This window comes from Mytilus trossulus, chromosome 8, assembly GCF_036588685.1.
Source record: "Mytilus trossulus isolate FHL-02 chromosome 8, PNRI_Mtr1.1.1.hap1, whole genome shotgun sequence".
NCBI classification, from domain to species: Eukaryota; Metazoa; Mollusca; class Bivalvia; order Mytilida; family Mytilidae; genus Mytilus; species Mytilus trossulus.
The window spans coordinates 53,479,989-53,498,805 of NC_086380.1; the positions used below are offsets into that span (position 1 = coordinate 53,479,989).

At 33.2% G+C, this 18,817-nt stretch overlaps 1 protein-coding gene across 1 annotated transcript in view; it reads left to right on the forward strand.

Moving 5' to 3' along the window:
- The window catches only part of LOC134727759 (uncharacterized), a 124,383-nt gene that overhangs the window by 28,472 nt on the left and 77,094 nt on the right, over positions 1-18,817 (forward strand). The window contains exon 8 of the mRNA XM_063592146.1: positions 5,955-6,056. Within this exon, the coding sequence (XP_063448216.1) occupies positions 5,955-6,056 (102 nt within the window). The remainder of the gene's footprint in view (positions 1-5,954; positions 6,057-18,817) is intronic.

The window sequence follows — 18,817 nt, forward strand, 5'->3', positions numbered from 1 at the left end:
ATTTTAAATGGGCTATTTGGAAAATGCACAATGAAAGCAAACTTTGAACCCTTTATCTAAACAAATATATTAAAATATACTTCACTCTACTGCTCTAAGCTAAAAGGTGTGTTCAACCGGACCATGATCCTCATTATCACCACACAAATTGCCCTGTACTAAATACTCCTTTCCGAAAAGATAGAGAAAATTTCTGGATAAGGGAACTAGGTACTGCAATGCCATATGGTTGCAATGATAATGTCAAAAGAGTAGGACATTTGTCAAGTCCAGCCTGCAGTGATGTTAATGTAATGAGTTTATTTAATACTACCTTACGAAACCAACGTAGTCATGCATCGGCCTAATGTAAAAAAGTCTTCCAAATCTAGATCGGCCTCTCGAAGCTTTAATGACCTTCTTTCTCATCTACATCATCCGTTAGGGTTACAGTACATCAGTCTGTTCCTATAGTATCCTACAGTTACACCAAAACCATTGCACTCAAACTATTTAACTATAAACAAACAATACAGGATCTTGATACAGAACAATACCTAAAAAAAACCTCTGACATGTGACTGTTCCGACTCGCCTTACAATTACAGCCCCTCTGGCCATGTTATTACTGGGGATCTAAACATAATTCAACATGAAAATCTCCGAAAAGTGATTTCTCGTGGTCCTAAGTTAAGAGAACCCCAACACATCAATTTTAACCATCACTTCAAAATAATTTGGATTCCATTGAGGACTCCGCCAGAGCATGGGCTAAACGAGAAAGCGTTCAACTGGACACTATGTCAGAATGGGTCAAAACAATCAGGTAACTGATAAAACGTCTCAGTCATAAGTTGAAAAACTGTGTGAATAATCGACCTTAGTCCATTTTCACTGACAAAAAAGCTGTAAAATGTCTATCATCTCTCCAAGATAAGTATGGTGTTGTTCCTGCTGACAAAGCTTCAAATAATATTGTCTTTATATGTAAATCGTATTGCTACGAGTTTCTTATAAAAGAATTAGGAATAAATGAGCACTCAGGTAATCCCTCATACAAAAACATATCATTTGACAAGGATGAGATTTTGGCGAATCATAAGTCCTTCTTGGCTTCTATGAACATTGCATTGAACAACAAATAGGAGGACCTACCTTGTTTGTATTGGATACCTAAACTTCATAAAATTCCGTACAAACAACGGTACATTGCCGGCTCATCTGCATGTTCTACTAAAGAATTGTCCCTTAGATTGACTAAAGTTCTGTCCGCAGTTAAAGAGGGTCTTCAGATATACTGTGAAACTGTTTACTCGCGTAGTGGTATTAACCATATGTGGATTCTTAAAAACTCTACAGAACTTCTGGATAATTTTTAATCTCGGTCTTTTTCTGAAATTAGTTTTATCAAAATTGTTGATTTTTCAACCTTGTATACAACCATTCCCCATGTGAAATTGAAAAACCGTCTAAAAGAAATAATCCACAATGCTTTTCATCATAAAAATGGTAGCATACGCTATCAATTTATCACTTTGGAATACCATAAGGCATATTTTGTTAATAAGGAACAAAAGTGTAAAACATACTACACAGGGGAACAAGTGATCAGTATGCTGGAGTTTCTTATTGACAACATATTTGTTGAATTTGGAGGTAGACTTTTTTCAACAAATTGTCGGCATTCCTATGAGAACGAACTGTGCGCCTCTCCTTGTCGACCTCTACTTATTTTCATATGAATCGGAGTTCCTTCAGACAATTGTCAAAAATAAGATCAAAGAAGCCAGGTTATTTAATTTCACTTTCAGATATATTGATGATGTTCTTTCCATTAACAATCTGAACTTTTCTGATTCGGTTCCATTAATATACCCACCAGAACTAGAAATTAAAGAGACAACAGACACGGCTTCCTCCGCCTCATTTATAGACTTATACCTCGAGTTTGACAAACACAGTAATCTCAGTACCAGAATCTATGACAAACGAGACGATTTTAATTTTGAAATTATCAATTTCCCCCACCTTAGTAGTAATATACCAACTTCACCTGCATATGGAATATACATTTCCAAACTTATTCGGTATTCAAGAGCTTGCAGCTCCTATTCGGACTTTGTAAAACGTCACCAGTGTCTGAGCAGAAAGTTGATGAACCAGGGATGTGTCACAGAACGTCTCGTCCTTTTTCTACAAAAGTTCATTGGAAGGTACCAAGAACTTATTGATAAATATTCCGTATCAACTTCACAAATAATACAAGATGGTCTTGAAGTATAGATTTTGCCTACTGACGTTGGTTATCATCTTAATAATGTGTTATAGTATTCTTTTATTTGTCTTTATTAATATTACTTTTACTGTTAAGTCAGTTTTGTCAGATATTCATTTGACGGGACTCTGTGCTTATGTAAAACATCATACTTTGAACGACAAAATTATTTCATTTATTGATATTACTTTTACCTATGGATCTTGTCATACTTTGAATGACAAAACTATTTTATTCATTAATACTACTTTTTCTGTTAAGATGTTTTTTTATGATAAACATTTGACGTGACTCTGTACTTATGTATCCCGTCATACTTTGTACCACACAATTATTTTATTTATTATTATTACTTTTACTGTTAAGTCTGTTTTTGTTATATCTTCTTTACTTGACTCTGCATGCATGTATGCCGTCATACTTTGAGCGACACATTAAATTTATGTCTACCTGTGCGAATTTCAAACGCGCAATTTTACACCAGTACTGAAAACCTTCCATCCTTTACGCGTAGACTTTACATAGATAAATAAAATCGTATAAGATTAGCAAAATGGGGATGTTAAATTTGATGTAGACCTTTTTGTGCTTCTTCGTTAAATTTGTTGTTTTTATAGTGATTAAGATGACAACACAATGTTGACTGCTGTACCCCTAGTTTTGACATTTTTACTCTTTGAGTATGTTTGTTTTGTTCACACATCGTTGACAATGTTATGGAATTTGATGCGACTGTCATACAAGTGAGAGGTTTAGCTAGCTATTAAACCAGGTTCAGTCCACCATTTTCTACATTAGAAAATGCCTGTACCAAGTCAGGAATATGACAGTTGTTATCCATTCGTTTGATGTGTTCGGACTTTTGATTTTGGACTTTCCTTTTTGAATTTTCCTCGGAGTTCAGTATTTTTACTTGTTTTCAATGTCATATAAATTGTACTTATTTTGGCTTTCTTATGCCGACGTCACACATTGGCTTATAGACCGATGTGCATCATACGTACAGCGAACATTGACCGTTTACGTATACGTTTGCTGTACTTATAAGGAACGCTAAGTAATCGTTAGACGGGCGTTGCATAAGTACGTCGAAATGCAAAGGTATACGCTTGGTGAACGCTATATTTACAAGACATTTTTATGCCGCATACAAATTTTTATCTAGTTCTAGCGTTTGTCAGACGTATACCAGTTCGCTACATACGTTAAAAGCGCGTTGAAAAAGGCTACAGATAAGTTTGAGACATGTTTAGGGCACGTTGTATACGCCTCAAGATCGTTCAACTTTCACTTTGACTTTTACTTGGACGTATGAGGGGCGTGTTTGTAACATACGACTAGCGTAGGTGCAGCGCTCCGTGAACTTATAAAACGCACCCGTGACGCATCAAAAACGTATTCTGACGTTCAACGAAGCTTGACAAATAAAGTGGCATATGTCCGTGAATTTACAAGACGAAACGTACCCAGAAGAATTTTTTTAAACCCCCCATAATTACACGTCTTGGACACGTCAAAAGCACGGATAATCGTCCCAGGTACGACCGGGGTATACAGTCTGGTACTGATGATTCCAATGATGGAGTGATTCTTGGTTGCTTAACTTCCGGTGTTAAATATTTAATTCATGTTTAGGACGAGAACAAATTCACAATATATTCAAAAAGGAAGGTACCATAATAGGGATCAACCGGTATGGAGGTCGGTAAATCTGGACTGCCACTGAGAAATAATTTAAATATGATAGAATCAGAAATTAAGCTTTGCAACAGGCCACACACGGACCCTTTAAAGAGTTGTTGCAAGGGTTCTTGGAGAGCATGGCAATCTCTACACAAGACATCGGTTTAACATCGCCATTCTAACCGAAGCAGTTGCAAATTTATACATCCCGCACAACCAAACGGACACCCCACTTCGGAAAGGGTTTTACTGTTGGTTGGTAGAAGACCAAGAGTGACGTGACCATATTTTTTTCCCAAGTCGCCAATGGTGTTTTGATGCTTTAAGGTCAAGCGCTGGAGATATACATAGATACGAAGTCCAGCGATGTAGACGTTATTCAATCGCTATGGATATGAATTTCACAACTTGAGCTATAGATTCCAGAGCTTGAGATGTGATGTTGCCACTTCTACTATCCGCTAGTCTTTATATCCACAGCGCTGGTATTTACATATTCAGCGCTGTACTTTGCTTTCACACCCCCATACTATACTTATACAGCGCAATACTTTACATCTTCAGCGCCAGACTTGAAGTCTTTGGCACTATAATTTGCATCTAGTTTGTTAGACTTGAAGACTACAATTTTTTTGCATTTTACAAAAGAGTTCCGTACGGAACTGATGTCGCTGGTAACAGGTTGACATGAAACCCTCTATATGGAAGGTTTATGAATTTCGACTGAACATTTGTACTATACGATTGAAGCTGGCTGGTTTGGGTTTTATTCGACAGGTGATCTCAACGTGGTTCCAGAATGTCACAACTGATAATCAGATAATCTCAACCTGTCATACTGTATAACATATCCAGCTTAATAAAATTATATTCGTTAAAAAAAAAAATTGAGGTTCGATTGCGATTTGCGATTTGCAATTTACAAAAAGTAAAATAACAAAAATATCGAACTTCATGGAAAATTCAAAACTAAAAAATGGCAAATCCATCTAACGAATAGAAAACAACTGTCATAGTTTTGACATAGTACAAGCATTTCCTTATGTAGAAAATGTTGGAGTAACATAGTTTTATAACTAGTTAGGCTTTTCACTAAGTCTTGTATAAAGAAAAATCACAAAAATACTGAACTCAGAGGAAAATTCAAAACGGAAAGTCCCTAATCAAATGGCAAAATCAAAAGCTCAAACACATCAAACGAATGGACAACAACTGCCATACTCCCGACTTGGAACAGGCATCCTCAAATGTAGAAATTGGTGGATTAAACCCAATCCTACAGCTAGCCAAATGTCTCATTTATATGACAGTTGCACTAAATTCCATCACATTTACAACGATGTGTGAAGAAAACAAACAGACATAATAGGTATTCATGTCAAAAATAGGGGTACAACAGTCAACGTTGTGGTATTATCTTAATCACTATAAAAACAAACAGATATATAAACAAATACTTACCATGACACAAAAAACAAAACAATGAAAAGATGTACAAGTCCAGAGACACGTATCTTGCAATAAAGAAACACAAAAAGGCACACAGACAAAGCACATTATCAAAAATGAAAGACAAGAATACAAAAATTATCATACAACAATAACACAATGACGGGATGTATTAGTAAAGAGCCACGTCATATGTTACCAAGAAACACAAAAAGGCATACAGAAAAAAGCATACTAGCAAAAATGAAAGACAAGAATACAAAAATTATCATAGAACAATAAAACAATGACGGAATAGCCTTTTTGTGCTACTGCGGCGTAGAGCAACCAAAAATCAATTAATCAATCAATCAATGAAATAAAAGGTAGAATGTCAAAAATAGGGGTACTGCAGTCACCATTTTGTTTTAATATTGATCACTATAAAACAAACTGTGGCAACCAAAACAACACAAAAGGCATGTACACACTTTATAGGCACATAATCAAAAAAGAAAAACAAGAATACAAAAAAAAAATAATCGCAGCACAAATAAGACAATAGCGGGATGTACTTTTTTTATTTCAGGATGGCAATACTCCCTTACACTCAGCTGTTAAATGCAACCATTTCAACATAGTTCAGTTGTTATTAGAAAGGACAGAAATAGATCTAAATGATGAAAATAAGGTACGTAATAAGGATCTTAACAGTATTGTCAAATTTTGTTACATCGTATCAAAAAGAAAGAATTGAAAGGAACCAATGATATGAATCTTTTACTCTTTAATCTTTTAAGATTTCTCGCAGATAAGTATAAAACGATTTGTATTTACGAATAAATGTTTTTACAGCCACTTTTAAATTTGAATAATTCATTAAATGAGCAACCCTGAATGACTACAGATTTCAAAATGCATCAAAAAACATAAAGCAGTTAATTATATTCAGATAAATTGAGCATTGATTCAAATAAATCCCAATGATATAGAACCAAACGATTTTCATAATTAAAAAAAAAAAAAGACTAGGAATGTGGTTTTGTCCAGTATACTGTAAAACAGCATTTATTCATCAACTGTTTTCTCATGAATAAACTAATCTTATCAAATTCAAACATTTGGCTAAAACTTTAAAAAAAATCAACAAGAAAGAACCAATGAACTAATTATATATATATATATATATATCTGCTGTAGAGTTGTCACTGGTTCAGACGTACTTATAAATATAATTATTTCTGTGACTGTATCTTACATTAATCTGTGGGATCCTTTACTATAGATAATTTAGCTGATCTGTTAAAAATAACATCTTCATGTCTTATATATCACGTACTGTAGTACGACGCTAGATTCAAAATGACGCGGAAAGGTAACACCCGACCACATAAAGCCCAGGTGGTCGTGTGGTCTAGCGCGCCGGTTACAGTGTAGGCGATTTGGTGTCACGATATCTTAGTAGCATGAGTTCGAATCACGGCGAGGGAAAAACAAAAAAATGCGAAAGCAAAGTTACAGATCTAACATTGTTGGGTTGATGTTTAGACGAGTTGTATATATATTAGGGATGTCAAAAGATCTGAAATTTAATACTTGGATACTCGGTCATAATATTTGAGTACTCGCGAGTACTCGGATGAATCTTAAACGTCTATTGAAAAGTTAAGATTTTAGATGGAATGCAGTTTTTTTGGTATTACCTTGCATAAACATAAGACACATGTACTACAAACATAGCTTGCTCCTCTGTTTTTTTTTGTGTCAATTCAAAAACAATGAATTATCGACCGCTGTTTCTACAAATGACCTATCATGATAGCAATTATTGTTTGTGTACGTGTTCATGAACCAAGAGACATATAACACAATTGTATGGCTTTGATGAACCAAATTTCAATAAAATCTAAAATATTTGCATATAAAGTCCGACAAGAAGACTACATTTGTATCATCTGTTCCAGAGGAGTTGGTATTTTGTTTTATAATACAACTTGACCATTAATTTGTGAACAACAATATCGGACTTTAAATTACTTGTGCTTTTTTGTGTCGATCAGTCTTACCTTTCTGTGGTTTCTTTTTTGCACTAACGTTTGTCTTATTTTCCTTTTATTGTAGCCATGACGTTGTCAGTTTATTTTCGACTTTCGGGTATCTTTAAACTGTAAATTAAACAATTATAGTAAAGTTTCAAACACAGAGTAATCAAATTAATTTAGGTAAACATCTCATACCAATCACGTTTACATAAAAGTCTTGATTAACGAACAAAGGTGAGTTTTACGGCTTGTGATGAGTTAATTATTTATCCATGAAAGTATTGAACTGTGTATAAACACCGTTTAAAATGTCTCTAATCAGTTGCGTAGGGTTCACCGCAGGTCACTTTGTTCTTGTTACGAAATATGATCTGGTCAACAGTTTCAGACAAAAGACTGCTTGACTTTCTTTCTTTTTTTTCAAATAGTGCAAATGAAAACATTCCCTCGGAAGGAAAGGACGTTGCTGGTACTACTATAACAAATAGTAACCTAAGGATAAACATATTTATGTTGTTCACTGATTTTTTTTAGTATTACGAAGGGGATATTTCAACGGAAGTGAGTGGAAATGTGAGGAGAAATATCTCAAGATGCATAACAGCAAACGCGTATCCGAGTACTAAAACAGTACTCGAGTACTCGGCCTTCCGAGCGAGTACCCGAGTACATCCCTAATAAATATATATATATATATAATTAGAGCCTAGATTAAAACTGACGAGGAAAGGTAACACCCGGTCACAGGTGAATTTAAAAAGTCAAAATAGGATGAACGGATCATATAAACCGCAGGGAAAATATGATACAAGCCCAAACGGAAACTTAAGCACAAGTCGAAATTGAAAACCAAGTTCAAACCTATGATTGCGTTGGATAAAAACCGCAATTTTTATACGTGTGCATGTAAAACAAATTTTGTTGTACGAGTGTCTAAATACAGCACAAACATAATTTTTCAAATGACCAAAAAAGTGAAAAAGTATATTTTAACAAAACGCATTTGACTAACAGGTCGAACAACTGATGTTCTTAAACCCTACTGACTTCTATTTTCAATTGCCAAATAAATTGATCAAAAGATGTAAAAAAATGGATCTTAATATTAATTTTATACTAAACAGAAAACAATAAACTTGCGGCAAAGATGTTATACCACAAACATGAGGTGTAATTTTTTTAGTGAACAACAGATCCGGATTTCGACAATAAAAGTCTCTTCAGTAATGTCAGGATTCGAAACGGTATTAGAAGGCCATATAAATTACATCAATTTAGGATAGACTCTTGAATTTAAAGAGTCAAAATAGGATGAACGGATCATATAAACCGTAGAGAAAATATGATACAAGCCCAAACGAAAAAATATAAAGAAGTATAAATTGAAAACTACGTTCTAACCTATAATTGCGTTGGATAAAAACCGCAATTTGTATATGTGTGCATGTAAAACAAATTTCGTTGTAGAAGGGTCTAATACAGCACAAACCACATTTTCCAAACGGTAAAAAAGGTTAAAAAATATATATTTTAACAAAACGCATTTGACTAACAGGTCGAACAACTGATGTTCTTAAACCCTGCTGACTTCCATTTTCAATTGTAAAATAAATTGATCACAAGATGTAACAAAATGGATCTTAATATTAATTTAATACTAAACAGAAAACAACAAACTTGCGGCAAAGATGTTAAACCACAAACATGAGGTGCAAAAAATTTGTGTACACCAGATCCGGATTTTGGCAATTAATGTGTCTTCAGTGATGTTAGGAATCGAGACGATATTTGGAAGGCCATATAATTTACCTCAATTGAGGATAGGCTCTTGAATTTAAAGAGTCAAAATAGGATACTCGGATCATATAAACCGCAGGGAAAATATGATACAAGCCCAAATGAAAATATAAACAAGTCTAAATTGAAAACTACGTTCAAACCTATGATTGCGTTGGATATGAAACCGCAAATTTTATACGTGTGCATGTAAAACAAATGTCGTTTTACAAGGGTCTAAATACAGCAAAAACAACAATTTCCGAAAGACCAAAAAGGTGAAAATATTTCAACAAAACGCATTTGACTAACAGGTCGAACAAATGATGTTCTTAAACCCTGCTGACTGCCATTGGCGATTGCCAAATAAATTGATCACAAGATGTAACAAAATGGATCTTAATATTAATTTAATACTAAACAGAAAACAATAAACTTGCGGCAAAGATGTTATACCACAAACATGAGGTGCAAATTTTTTTGTGTACACCAGATCCGGATTTCGACAATAAATGTCTCTTCAGTGATGTTAGGAATCGAGACGATATTTGGAAGGCCATATAATTAATCTCAATTCAGGATAGACCCTTGAATTTAAAGAGTCAAAATAGGATGAACGGATCATATAAACCGCAAGGAAAATATCATACAAGCCCAAATGAAAATATAAACAAGTCTAAATTGAAAACTACGTTCAAACCTATGATTGCGTTGGATAAAAACCGCAATTTTTATACGTGTGCATGTGAAACAAATTTTTTTTGTAGGAGGGTCTAAATACAGCACAAACATAATTTTTCAAATGACCAAAAAAGTGAAAAAGTATATTTTAACAAAACGCATTTGACTATAAGGTCGAACAACTGATGTTATTTAACCCTGCTGACTTCCATTTTCAATTGCCAAATAAATTGATCAAAAGATGTAAGAAAATGGATCTTAATATTAATTTTTATACTTAACAGAAAACAATAAACTTGCGGCAAATATGTTATACCACAAACATGAGGTGTAATTTTTTTTGTGAACACCAGATCCGGATTTCGACAATAAAAGTCTCTTCAGTAATGTCAGGATTCGAAACGGTATTAGAAGGCCATATAAATAACATCAATTTAGGATAGACTCTTGAATTTAAAGTGTCAAAATAGGATGAACGGATCATATAAACCGTAGAGAAAATATGATACAAGCCCAAACGAAAAAATATAAACAAGCATAAATTAAAAACTACGTTCTAACCTATAATTGCGTTGGATGAAAACCACAATTTGTATACGTGTGCATGTAAAACAAATTTCGTTGTAGGAGGGTCTAATACAGCACAAACCACATTTTTCAAACGGTAAAAAAGGTTAAAAAAGATATTTTAACAAAATGCATTTGACTAACAGGTCGAACAACTGATGTTCTTAAACCCTGCTGACTCCTATTTTCAATTGCCAAATAAATTGATCACAAGATGTAACAAAATGGATCTTAATATTAATTTAATACTAAACAGAAAACAATAAACTTGCGGCAAAGATATTAAACCACAAACATGAGGTGCAAAAACTTTTGTGTACACCAGATCCGGATTTCGGCAATTAATGTCTCTTCAGTTATGTTAGGAATCGAGACGATAGTTGGAAGGCCATATAATTTACCTCAATTGAGGATAGGCTCTTGAATTTAAAGAGTCAAAATAGGATAAACGGATCATATAAACCGCAGGGAAAATATTATACAAGCCCAAATGAAAATATAAACAAGTCTAAATAGAAAACTACGTTCAAACCTATGATTGCGTTGGATATGAAACCGCAATTTTTATACGTGTGCATGTAAAACAAATTTCGTTGTAGAAGGGTCTCAATACAGCAAAAAAACATTTTCCAAAAGACCAAAAAGGTGAAAAATATATTTCAACAAAACGCATTTGACTAACAGGTCGAACAACTGATGTCCTTAAACCCTGCTGACTGCCATTGGCGATTGCAAAAAATAAATTGATCACAAGATGTAACAAAATGGATCTTAATATTAATTTAATACTAAACAAAAAACAATAAACTTGCGGCAAAGATATTATACCACAAACATGAGGTGCAAATTTTTTTGTTTACACCAGATCCGGATTTCGACAATTAATGTCTCTTCAGTGATGTTAGGAATCGAGACGATATTTGGAAGGCCATATAATTAACCTCAATTCAGGATAGACTCTTGAATTTAAAGAGTCAAAATATGATGAACGGATCATATAAGCCGCAAGGAAAATATCATACAAGCCCAAATGAAAATATAAACAAGTCTAAATTGAAAACTACGTTCAAACCTATGATTGCATTGGATAAAAACCGCAATTTTTATACGTGTGCATGTAAAACAAATTTTGTTGTAGGAGGGTTTAAATACAGCACAAACATAATTTTTCAAATGACCAAAAAAGTGAAAAAGTATATTTTAACAAAACGCATTTGACTAACAGGTCGAACAACTGATGTTCTTAAACCCTGCTGACTTCCATTTTCAATTGCCAAATAAATTGATCAAAAGATGTAACAAAATGGATCTTAATATTAATTTAATACTAAACAGAAAACAATAAACTTGCGGCAAAGATATTAAACCACAAACATGAGGTGCAAAAACATTTGTGTACACCAGATCCGGATTTCGGCAATTAATGTCTCTTCAGTGATGTTAGGAATCGAGACGATAGTTGGAAGGCCATATAATTTACCTCAATTGAGGATAGGCTCTTAAATTTAAAGAGTCAAAATAGGATAAACGGATCATATAAACCGCAGGGAAAATATGATACAAGCCCAAATGAAAATATAAACAAGTCTAAATTGAAAACTACGTTCTAACCTATGTTTGGGTTGGATAAAAACCGTAACTTTTATACGTGTGCATGTAACACAAATTTTGTTGTAGAAGGGTCTAAATACAACACAAACAACATTTTCCAAAAGACCAAAAAGGTGAAAAAATATATTTTAACAAAACGCATTTGACTAACAGATCGAACAACTGATGTTCTTAAACCCATTGACTTACATTTTTAATTGCCAACCAAATTGATCAAAAGATGTAACAAAATGAATCCTCATATTTATTTTATACTAAACAGAAAATAATAACTTGCATAAAAGATGTTATACCACAAACATGAGGTGCAAAATTTTTTGTGTACACCAGATCCGGATTTCGACATTAAATGTCTCTTCGGTGATGTCAGAATTCGAAACGGTATTTGGAAGGCCATATAATTTACCTCAATTTATGATAGACTCTTGAATTTAAAGAGTCAAAATAGGATGAACGGATCATATAAACCGTAGGGAAAATATGATACAAGTCCAAACAAAAAATATAAACAAGTCTAAATTGAAAACTGCGTTCTAATCTATGATTGCGTTGAATAAAAACCGCAATTTTTATACGTGTGCATGTAAAACAAATTTCGTTGTAGAAGGGTCTAAATACAGCACAAACAACATTTTCCAAATGACCAAAAAGTTTAAAAATATATTTTAACAAAACGCATTTGACTCACAGGTCGAACAACTGATGTTCTTAAACCCTGCTAACTTCCATTTTCAATTGCCAAATAAATTGATCACAAGATGTAACAAAATGGATCTTAGTATTAATCTAATACTAAACAGAAAACAATAAACTTGCGGCAAAGATGTTATACCACAAACATGAGGTGCAAAATTTTGTTTGTACACCAGATCCGGATTTCGACAATAAATGTCGCTTCAGTGATGTCAGGATTTGAGACGGTATTTGGAAGGCCATTTACTTTACCTCAATTTATGATAGACTCTTAAATTGAAAGAGTCAAAATAGGATGAACGGATCATATAAACCGTAGGGAAAATATGATACAAGTCCAAACGAAAAAATATAAACAAGTCGAAATTAAAAACTACGTTCAAACCTATGATTGTGTTGGATAAAAACAGCAATTTTCATACGTGTGCATGTAAAACAAATATCATTGTAGAAGGGTCTAAATGCAACACAAAAATAATTTTCCAAATGACCAAAAAAGTGAAAAAGTATATTTTAATAAAACGTTTACTTATTTGACTAACAGATCGAACAAGTGATGTTCGTAAACCCTGCTGACTGTCATCGGCAATATCCAAATAAATTGATCACAAGATGTAACAAAATGGATCTTTTGTTTTATTCATTTTGAAGAATTATAATTTCATTTGTAGTTACATCACTTTCTAAATGCACCCGTGCAACTACTGATAATAATTAAAAAATCTAATAACTAGAAGGTTCTTCATTTAACACTATCTTTACATCCATAACTATTTTGAAAAACATATCCTCCTTTTAAATATTAAAAGAGAGGTCAAATACCAAAGGGATATTCGAACTCATAAGTCGAAAATAAACTACAATGCCATGGCAAGAAAAAAAAAATCAAAAGGCAAACAACAGTGCACAATTCACAATATAGAATAAAGAATGAGCATCAGGGAACACACCAAAAAACAACGGGGGATATATTAGGTGCTCCGAACGTTAAGCAGATCCTGCTCCACATGTGACACTCGTCGTGTTGATCATGTAAGTACAATCACCGTTATTAATATAATGCGGTAAGTATCATTTGAGAAAAAAGAGGACGGGATGATGGTTACAACAATTGGAACGTATCCGTCATCATATATGAAACATATATTCCATAACGGTAAACCAATTTGTGATTGGGTCAGCAAAATATTTAATTGGTTCTTATTGCTTTTTGCTATCCTCCCTTTTTATAATTTGAATAATTTTGCAACATTGATTTAGCTGGAACTAAAATAAGACAACACTCTCGGCTTGTTTTCAGGATGGGTACAATGTTTTATTCATTGCTTCTTTAATAGGTGAAATTAACATAGTAAAGCTGATGTTAGAAAGATAAAAAAATAGATAAAGAAAAGAAATACAAAGTATTAGATATTTTGATCATGATCACTAACCTTAACTGGGTCAGATACAATTGTAGTTACATCGCTTGAGACAACACTCAAACTTAATATGAATAAAATGTTAGCAATATAATATGTACAGATTTTCCAATTGTACTGAATCTTTGAAAGAGTGTATAGAAATCTGTAACAACAAAACAAGAAAGTTTGAGTATACAAATTGTCTGTTCTAGTCCGTTTCATTTAAATATATTTAGAATTCACATCCATGAAAGGTTACATATTTATTGCAGAATTAAAATCTATGGTAAATACGACGTCATGGCAGATTTATAGAATCAAAATCTATGGCAAATTTTCTTGTTGTTTTATCTATGACGGATTGTGTAGTGTCCAAATCTATGACTAATTTTCTGCAAACGGAAAATCAGTCAGTACATATGTACCAATAACTTGCTTTCTCAAACAATATTACCTTCTCTCGTACAGGTATGCGATATATATATATATATATATATAGCTTTAAACGGTATATATTAAGTTATTAGAGAGATTTGTTACTCGCTGTAATATAGCTGAAACATGCCGAAGATCTTGTTAAAAGAAATTTAAAGACTATTATAGAGAGAAGAAATATCAGGGAAACAGAATAGCTTATCATAAAACTATGGAACAAAGGCAAATAGCTGATCAAAGTCATAACGCGTACAATGAAGAGACATTCAACACCAGGAACATCAAAAACCAAAACATGAATCGAGATCAAATGTATGTGCTCCGGAAGAATAAGAATTTCTTGCTTCGCGTTTGACACCAGTTGCAATGCCCAAAAGGTTACAAAAAGCCGGTAGTAGGTAAACGTCAGTAAAAAAAATAATATACATAACAATTTGTGAACGGGACATTCCGTAAGGTGTAAAACCACCAAATCATGGTACATCACATCCAGTTGTATACGAAATTTAGATCGAAAAAAAATATTAACTTGAATTTAAAAGTTGTAGGTAATTAATCCTACATTTTATTGCAGTAAAACATATCTGTTTCATAAACATATGTCTTGGGTATTTCAAATCACTCATATTTTTTTATTTGGGGTTTCTATAGAATATTTTGTAAACTTGGGGTTACATGGTTTCTAAATCTTGTACACAGTTAGATAAGTGGAGAAATTTGATTGGTTAACTTCAAGTGATGGTTATTTTCTTGAATGCAATGAAATGTTATGTGAATATTTTTCTATAGTACTGGACAGGATCAACCTTTACTCATGCCAAGTATTTCTTTATTTGAAACAAAGATAACTTCTTCGCATTTTTTTGAAAAGTGCAAATTTAACAAAGACTAATAGGGGAAAATCATTGGTGGTATTACACCATAATGATCAATCAAACTGTTTTGGCAACCATAACATTTTGTGTGGAAGTTTTATACACTAATACAAACTTCAGGAGTGGAATGATGTGACCCTTGACAATGAGTTTTTAAAAAAAAACTAATATTATAAAAAAAACCTGCGCATGCTTCACCCTTCGCAATGTGTAAAGATAACGAAAAATCAAAAGTCAGTAGTAAGTACAAGCTGGTATGAGAACAAAATATTATATGTAACAACAGAAACATATCCATAACCATTTGTGAAATGGGCATTCTATCATGGTCAACCAAATCATGATGACGACCAAAAATATACGGAGTGAAAAAGATTTAGTAAATCAACACTCGTTTCATATCCATAAGACTCATCAGTGAGAATCGAATTAAAAAAGTTTAAAAGGTGAAATAAAGGACCAGGTTGGTGAGCATTAAGAACCCACAATTCAGAAAGGTTTTGCCAAATACAGCTAAGATATACACTGATACAGACCGGCGACGACGTAATATGACGTTATTCTATCGTACCAACTTCACGAATAATACACGAGGGTCTTGAAGTATAAATTCTAGATAATGACGTTGTTTATGTTCTTAATAACGTGTTATAGTATTAATTTATTTGTCTTTGTAATTTATAACTGTTACTGTTTAGCCTATTTTTGCCAGTATTTTTTTGACGTGGCTCTTTATGAATCACTTGTACATCCCATCATTGTGTTGTTGTGCTATGGTAAAGTTTGTATACTTGTGTTTCGTTTGTGCTAATGTGCGTTGTTTATATAGCTTTTCCCTCGGTTTTGGTTTGTTACCCGGATTTGTTTTCTCTCAATCGATTGATTACTTTTGAACATCGGTATACTACTGTTGACTTAATTTAAATAAACTTATAAACGGTATTCTTTTACTTGGCAGTGGAAAAGCCAGTGACATAGACGAATTCATTCCAGTCGTCACTCGGGAAAGGGAATATGATCTTTTAAAAATGTTCATTGTGGCACTGTAATAAGCGTTTAAACAAAAACGTAGCTTGTGATTCAGACAATAAATTTATCAAATCACCTTATTATTCAACAGTATTTGCAGTTCAATTTTCTTCAAAATAGATCTTGTCAAACGACTGCAAAAAAATATATTAAAATAATTGGTTCGTCATTAAAATATGATAAATAAAGTGACGACCTTCGTTGACTTTCAAAAAGGAACAATGCTGTCTTTTCCCGAACATAATCGCCAGCATTCACAAGTTTATGACGTAAGGATGCTATTCCGTCTTTCTCCAAACAACACATAACGACCGGCATTCACAATCATGGGTAGTTAGGCTGCAATACCGTGTTTTCGCAAGCAACACATAAGGACTAGCATTCACATTTATAAGTTCTAAGGGTGCAATAAGTCTTTTCCCAAGCAACACACAATGACCAGCATTCACAATTATAGATTCGTTGGGTGCAATACTGTTTTTCCCCAAACAACACATAATGCACATCTTTCACAACAATTGATACAATAGTATTTCCTTGCCACAAGAATATTACCAACAGCGAAATTCAGAATATTTACATTGACTTGCACATTCTCTTTTGTCAAAATTTGTTTTAATTTATTGTCAAATGAAAAAAAAGAAAAGTTTATACCCTTAAAGTTTATAGCTTTTTATATAATAGTCTTCAATTGGGCTGGAAAAAAAAACATGTCTATGCTGATCATGATACATGTAAATGTGTGTGTATTTAAAAATATACATATGATAAGGTAATAATAAGGTATATTAAAGAAAAAAGAAATAGAAGAATAATGTAAGAATGAACCTGATGAAACATATTATGTACATAATAATTTAAATAATTAAGAATAAATAAGCTTCTAGAATATAAACAAAAAAAACACTTAGGCTTTGTATGTAAACAAATACGAAGCATGTGTTTCAGACGATACATTTATCAAAACAACTTATCATTCAACATTATTTGCGGTTTAATTTTCTTCAGAATAGATTTGGTCAAACGACTGCAAAATATATATTAAAATAATTGGTCTCCCATTGATCATAGTAGAAATATGATAAAATGAAGTGACGACCTCTGATGACTGCCAAACAAAGGGCAATACCGTCTTTCCCAAAACATGATAACCAGCATTCACAATTATAGGAAGTTAGTGTATAATACCATCTTTCCCCAAAAAAACACATAATGACCAGCAGTCACAATTATAGATACTAAGGGCGCAATACAGTCTTCCCTCAAACAACACATAATGGCCAGCATTGATAATTATAGGTATTTTGGTTACAATACCGTCTTTCCCCAACAACACATAAAGACCAGCATTCACAGTCATGGGTAATTATGATGCAATATCGTATTTTCCAAACAATACATAAGTACGTGCATTCACAATTATGGGTAGTAAGAATGTAATACCGTCTTTCCCCCAAACAACACATATTGAACAGCATTCACAATTATAGGTTACCGTACTAAAGGTGCAATACAGTCTTTCACAAAAACAAATGACCAGCATTCACAATTATAGGTTCGTAGGGTGCAATACAATCTTTCCTAAAAAAGCACATACTGACAATCCTTCAAAATTATGGGTAGTAAGGATGGAATACAGTCTTTCCCCAAACAACACATATTGACCAGTATTTCCAGTTATGGGTAGTTAGGATGCAAAACCGTCTTCCCTAAAACAACACATTATGATCAGCATTCACAATTATGGTATCTTAGGGTACAATACAGTCGTTCCCTAAACAACACATAATGAACATCTTTCAAATTATATATTAAAATAATTATTCCCCCATAGATATATGATAAGTTAAGTGACTTCCAAAAAAGTGTAAAACCGTCTTTCCCCAAACACCACATAATGACCAGCATTCACAATTATAGGTTTTGAGGATGTAATACTGTCTTTCCTCTAACAACACTTAATGACCGGCATTCACAATTAAAGATATTTAAGGTGCAAGATTGCCTCCCCAACACCCCATTTTGACCAGCATTCACAATCATGAGTAGTTATGTTGAAATATCATGTGCTGTTGGGGAAAGACAGTATTGCCCCCTTAATATCTATAATTGAAAATGCTGGTCAGATGTTCTGTGGTTCTCTCTGAGCATTTTTGATTCTACTACCAATAAAACAAAACTGGCTGCCACAGCAACATGAGCAAAGCAAATACTAAAAGAGGCGTTTAACATAAAAACAATCAATCATATATAATTTGCAAAGCAAATACTAAAAGTGGCGTTTAACATAAAAACAATCAATCATATATAATTTGTGTGTTTTTTTAGGTCCAATTTATT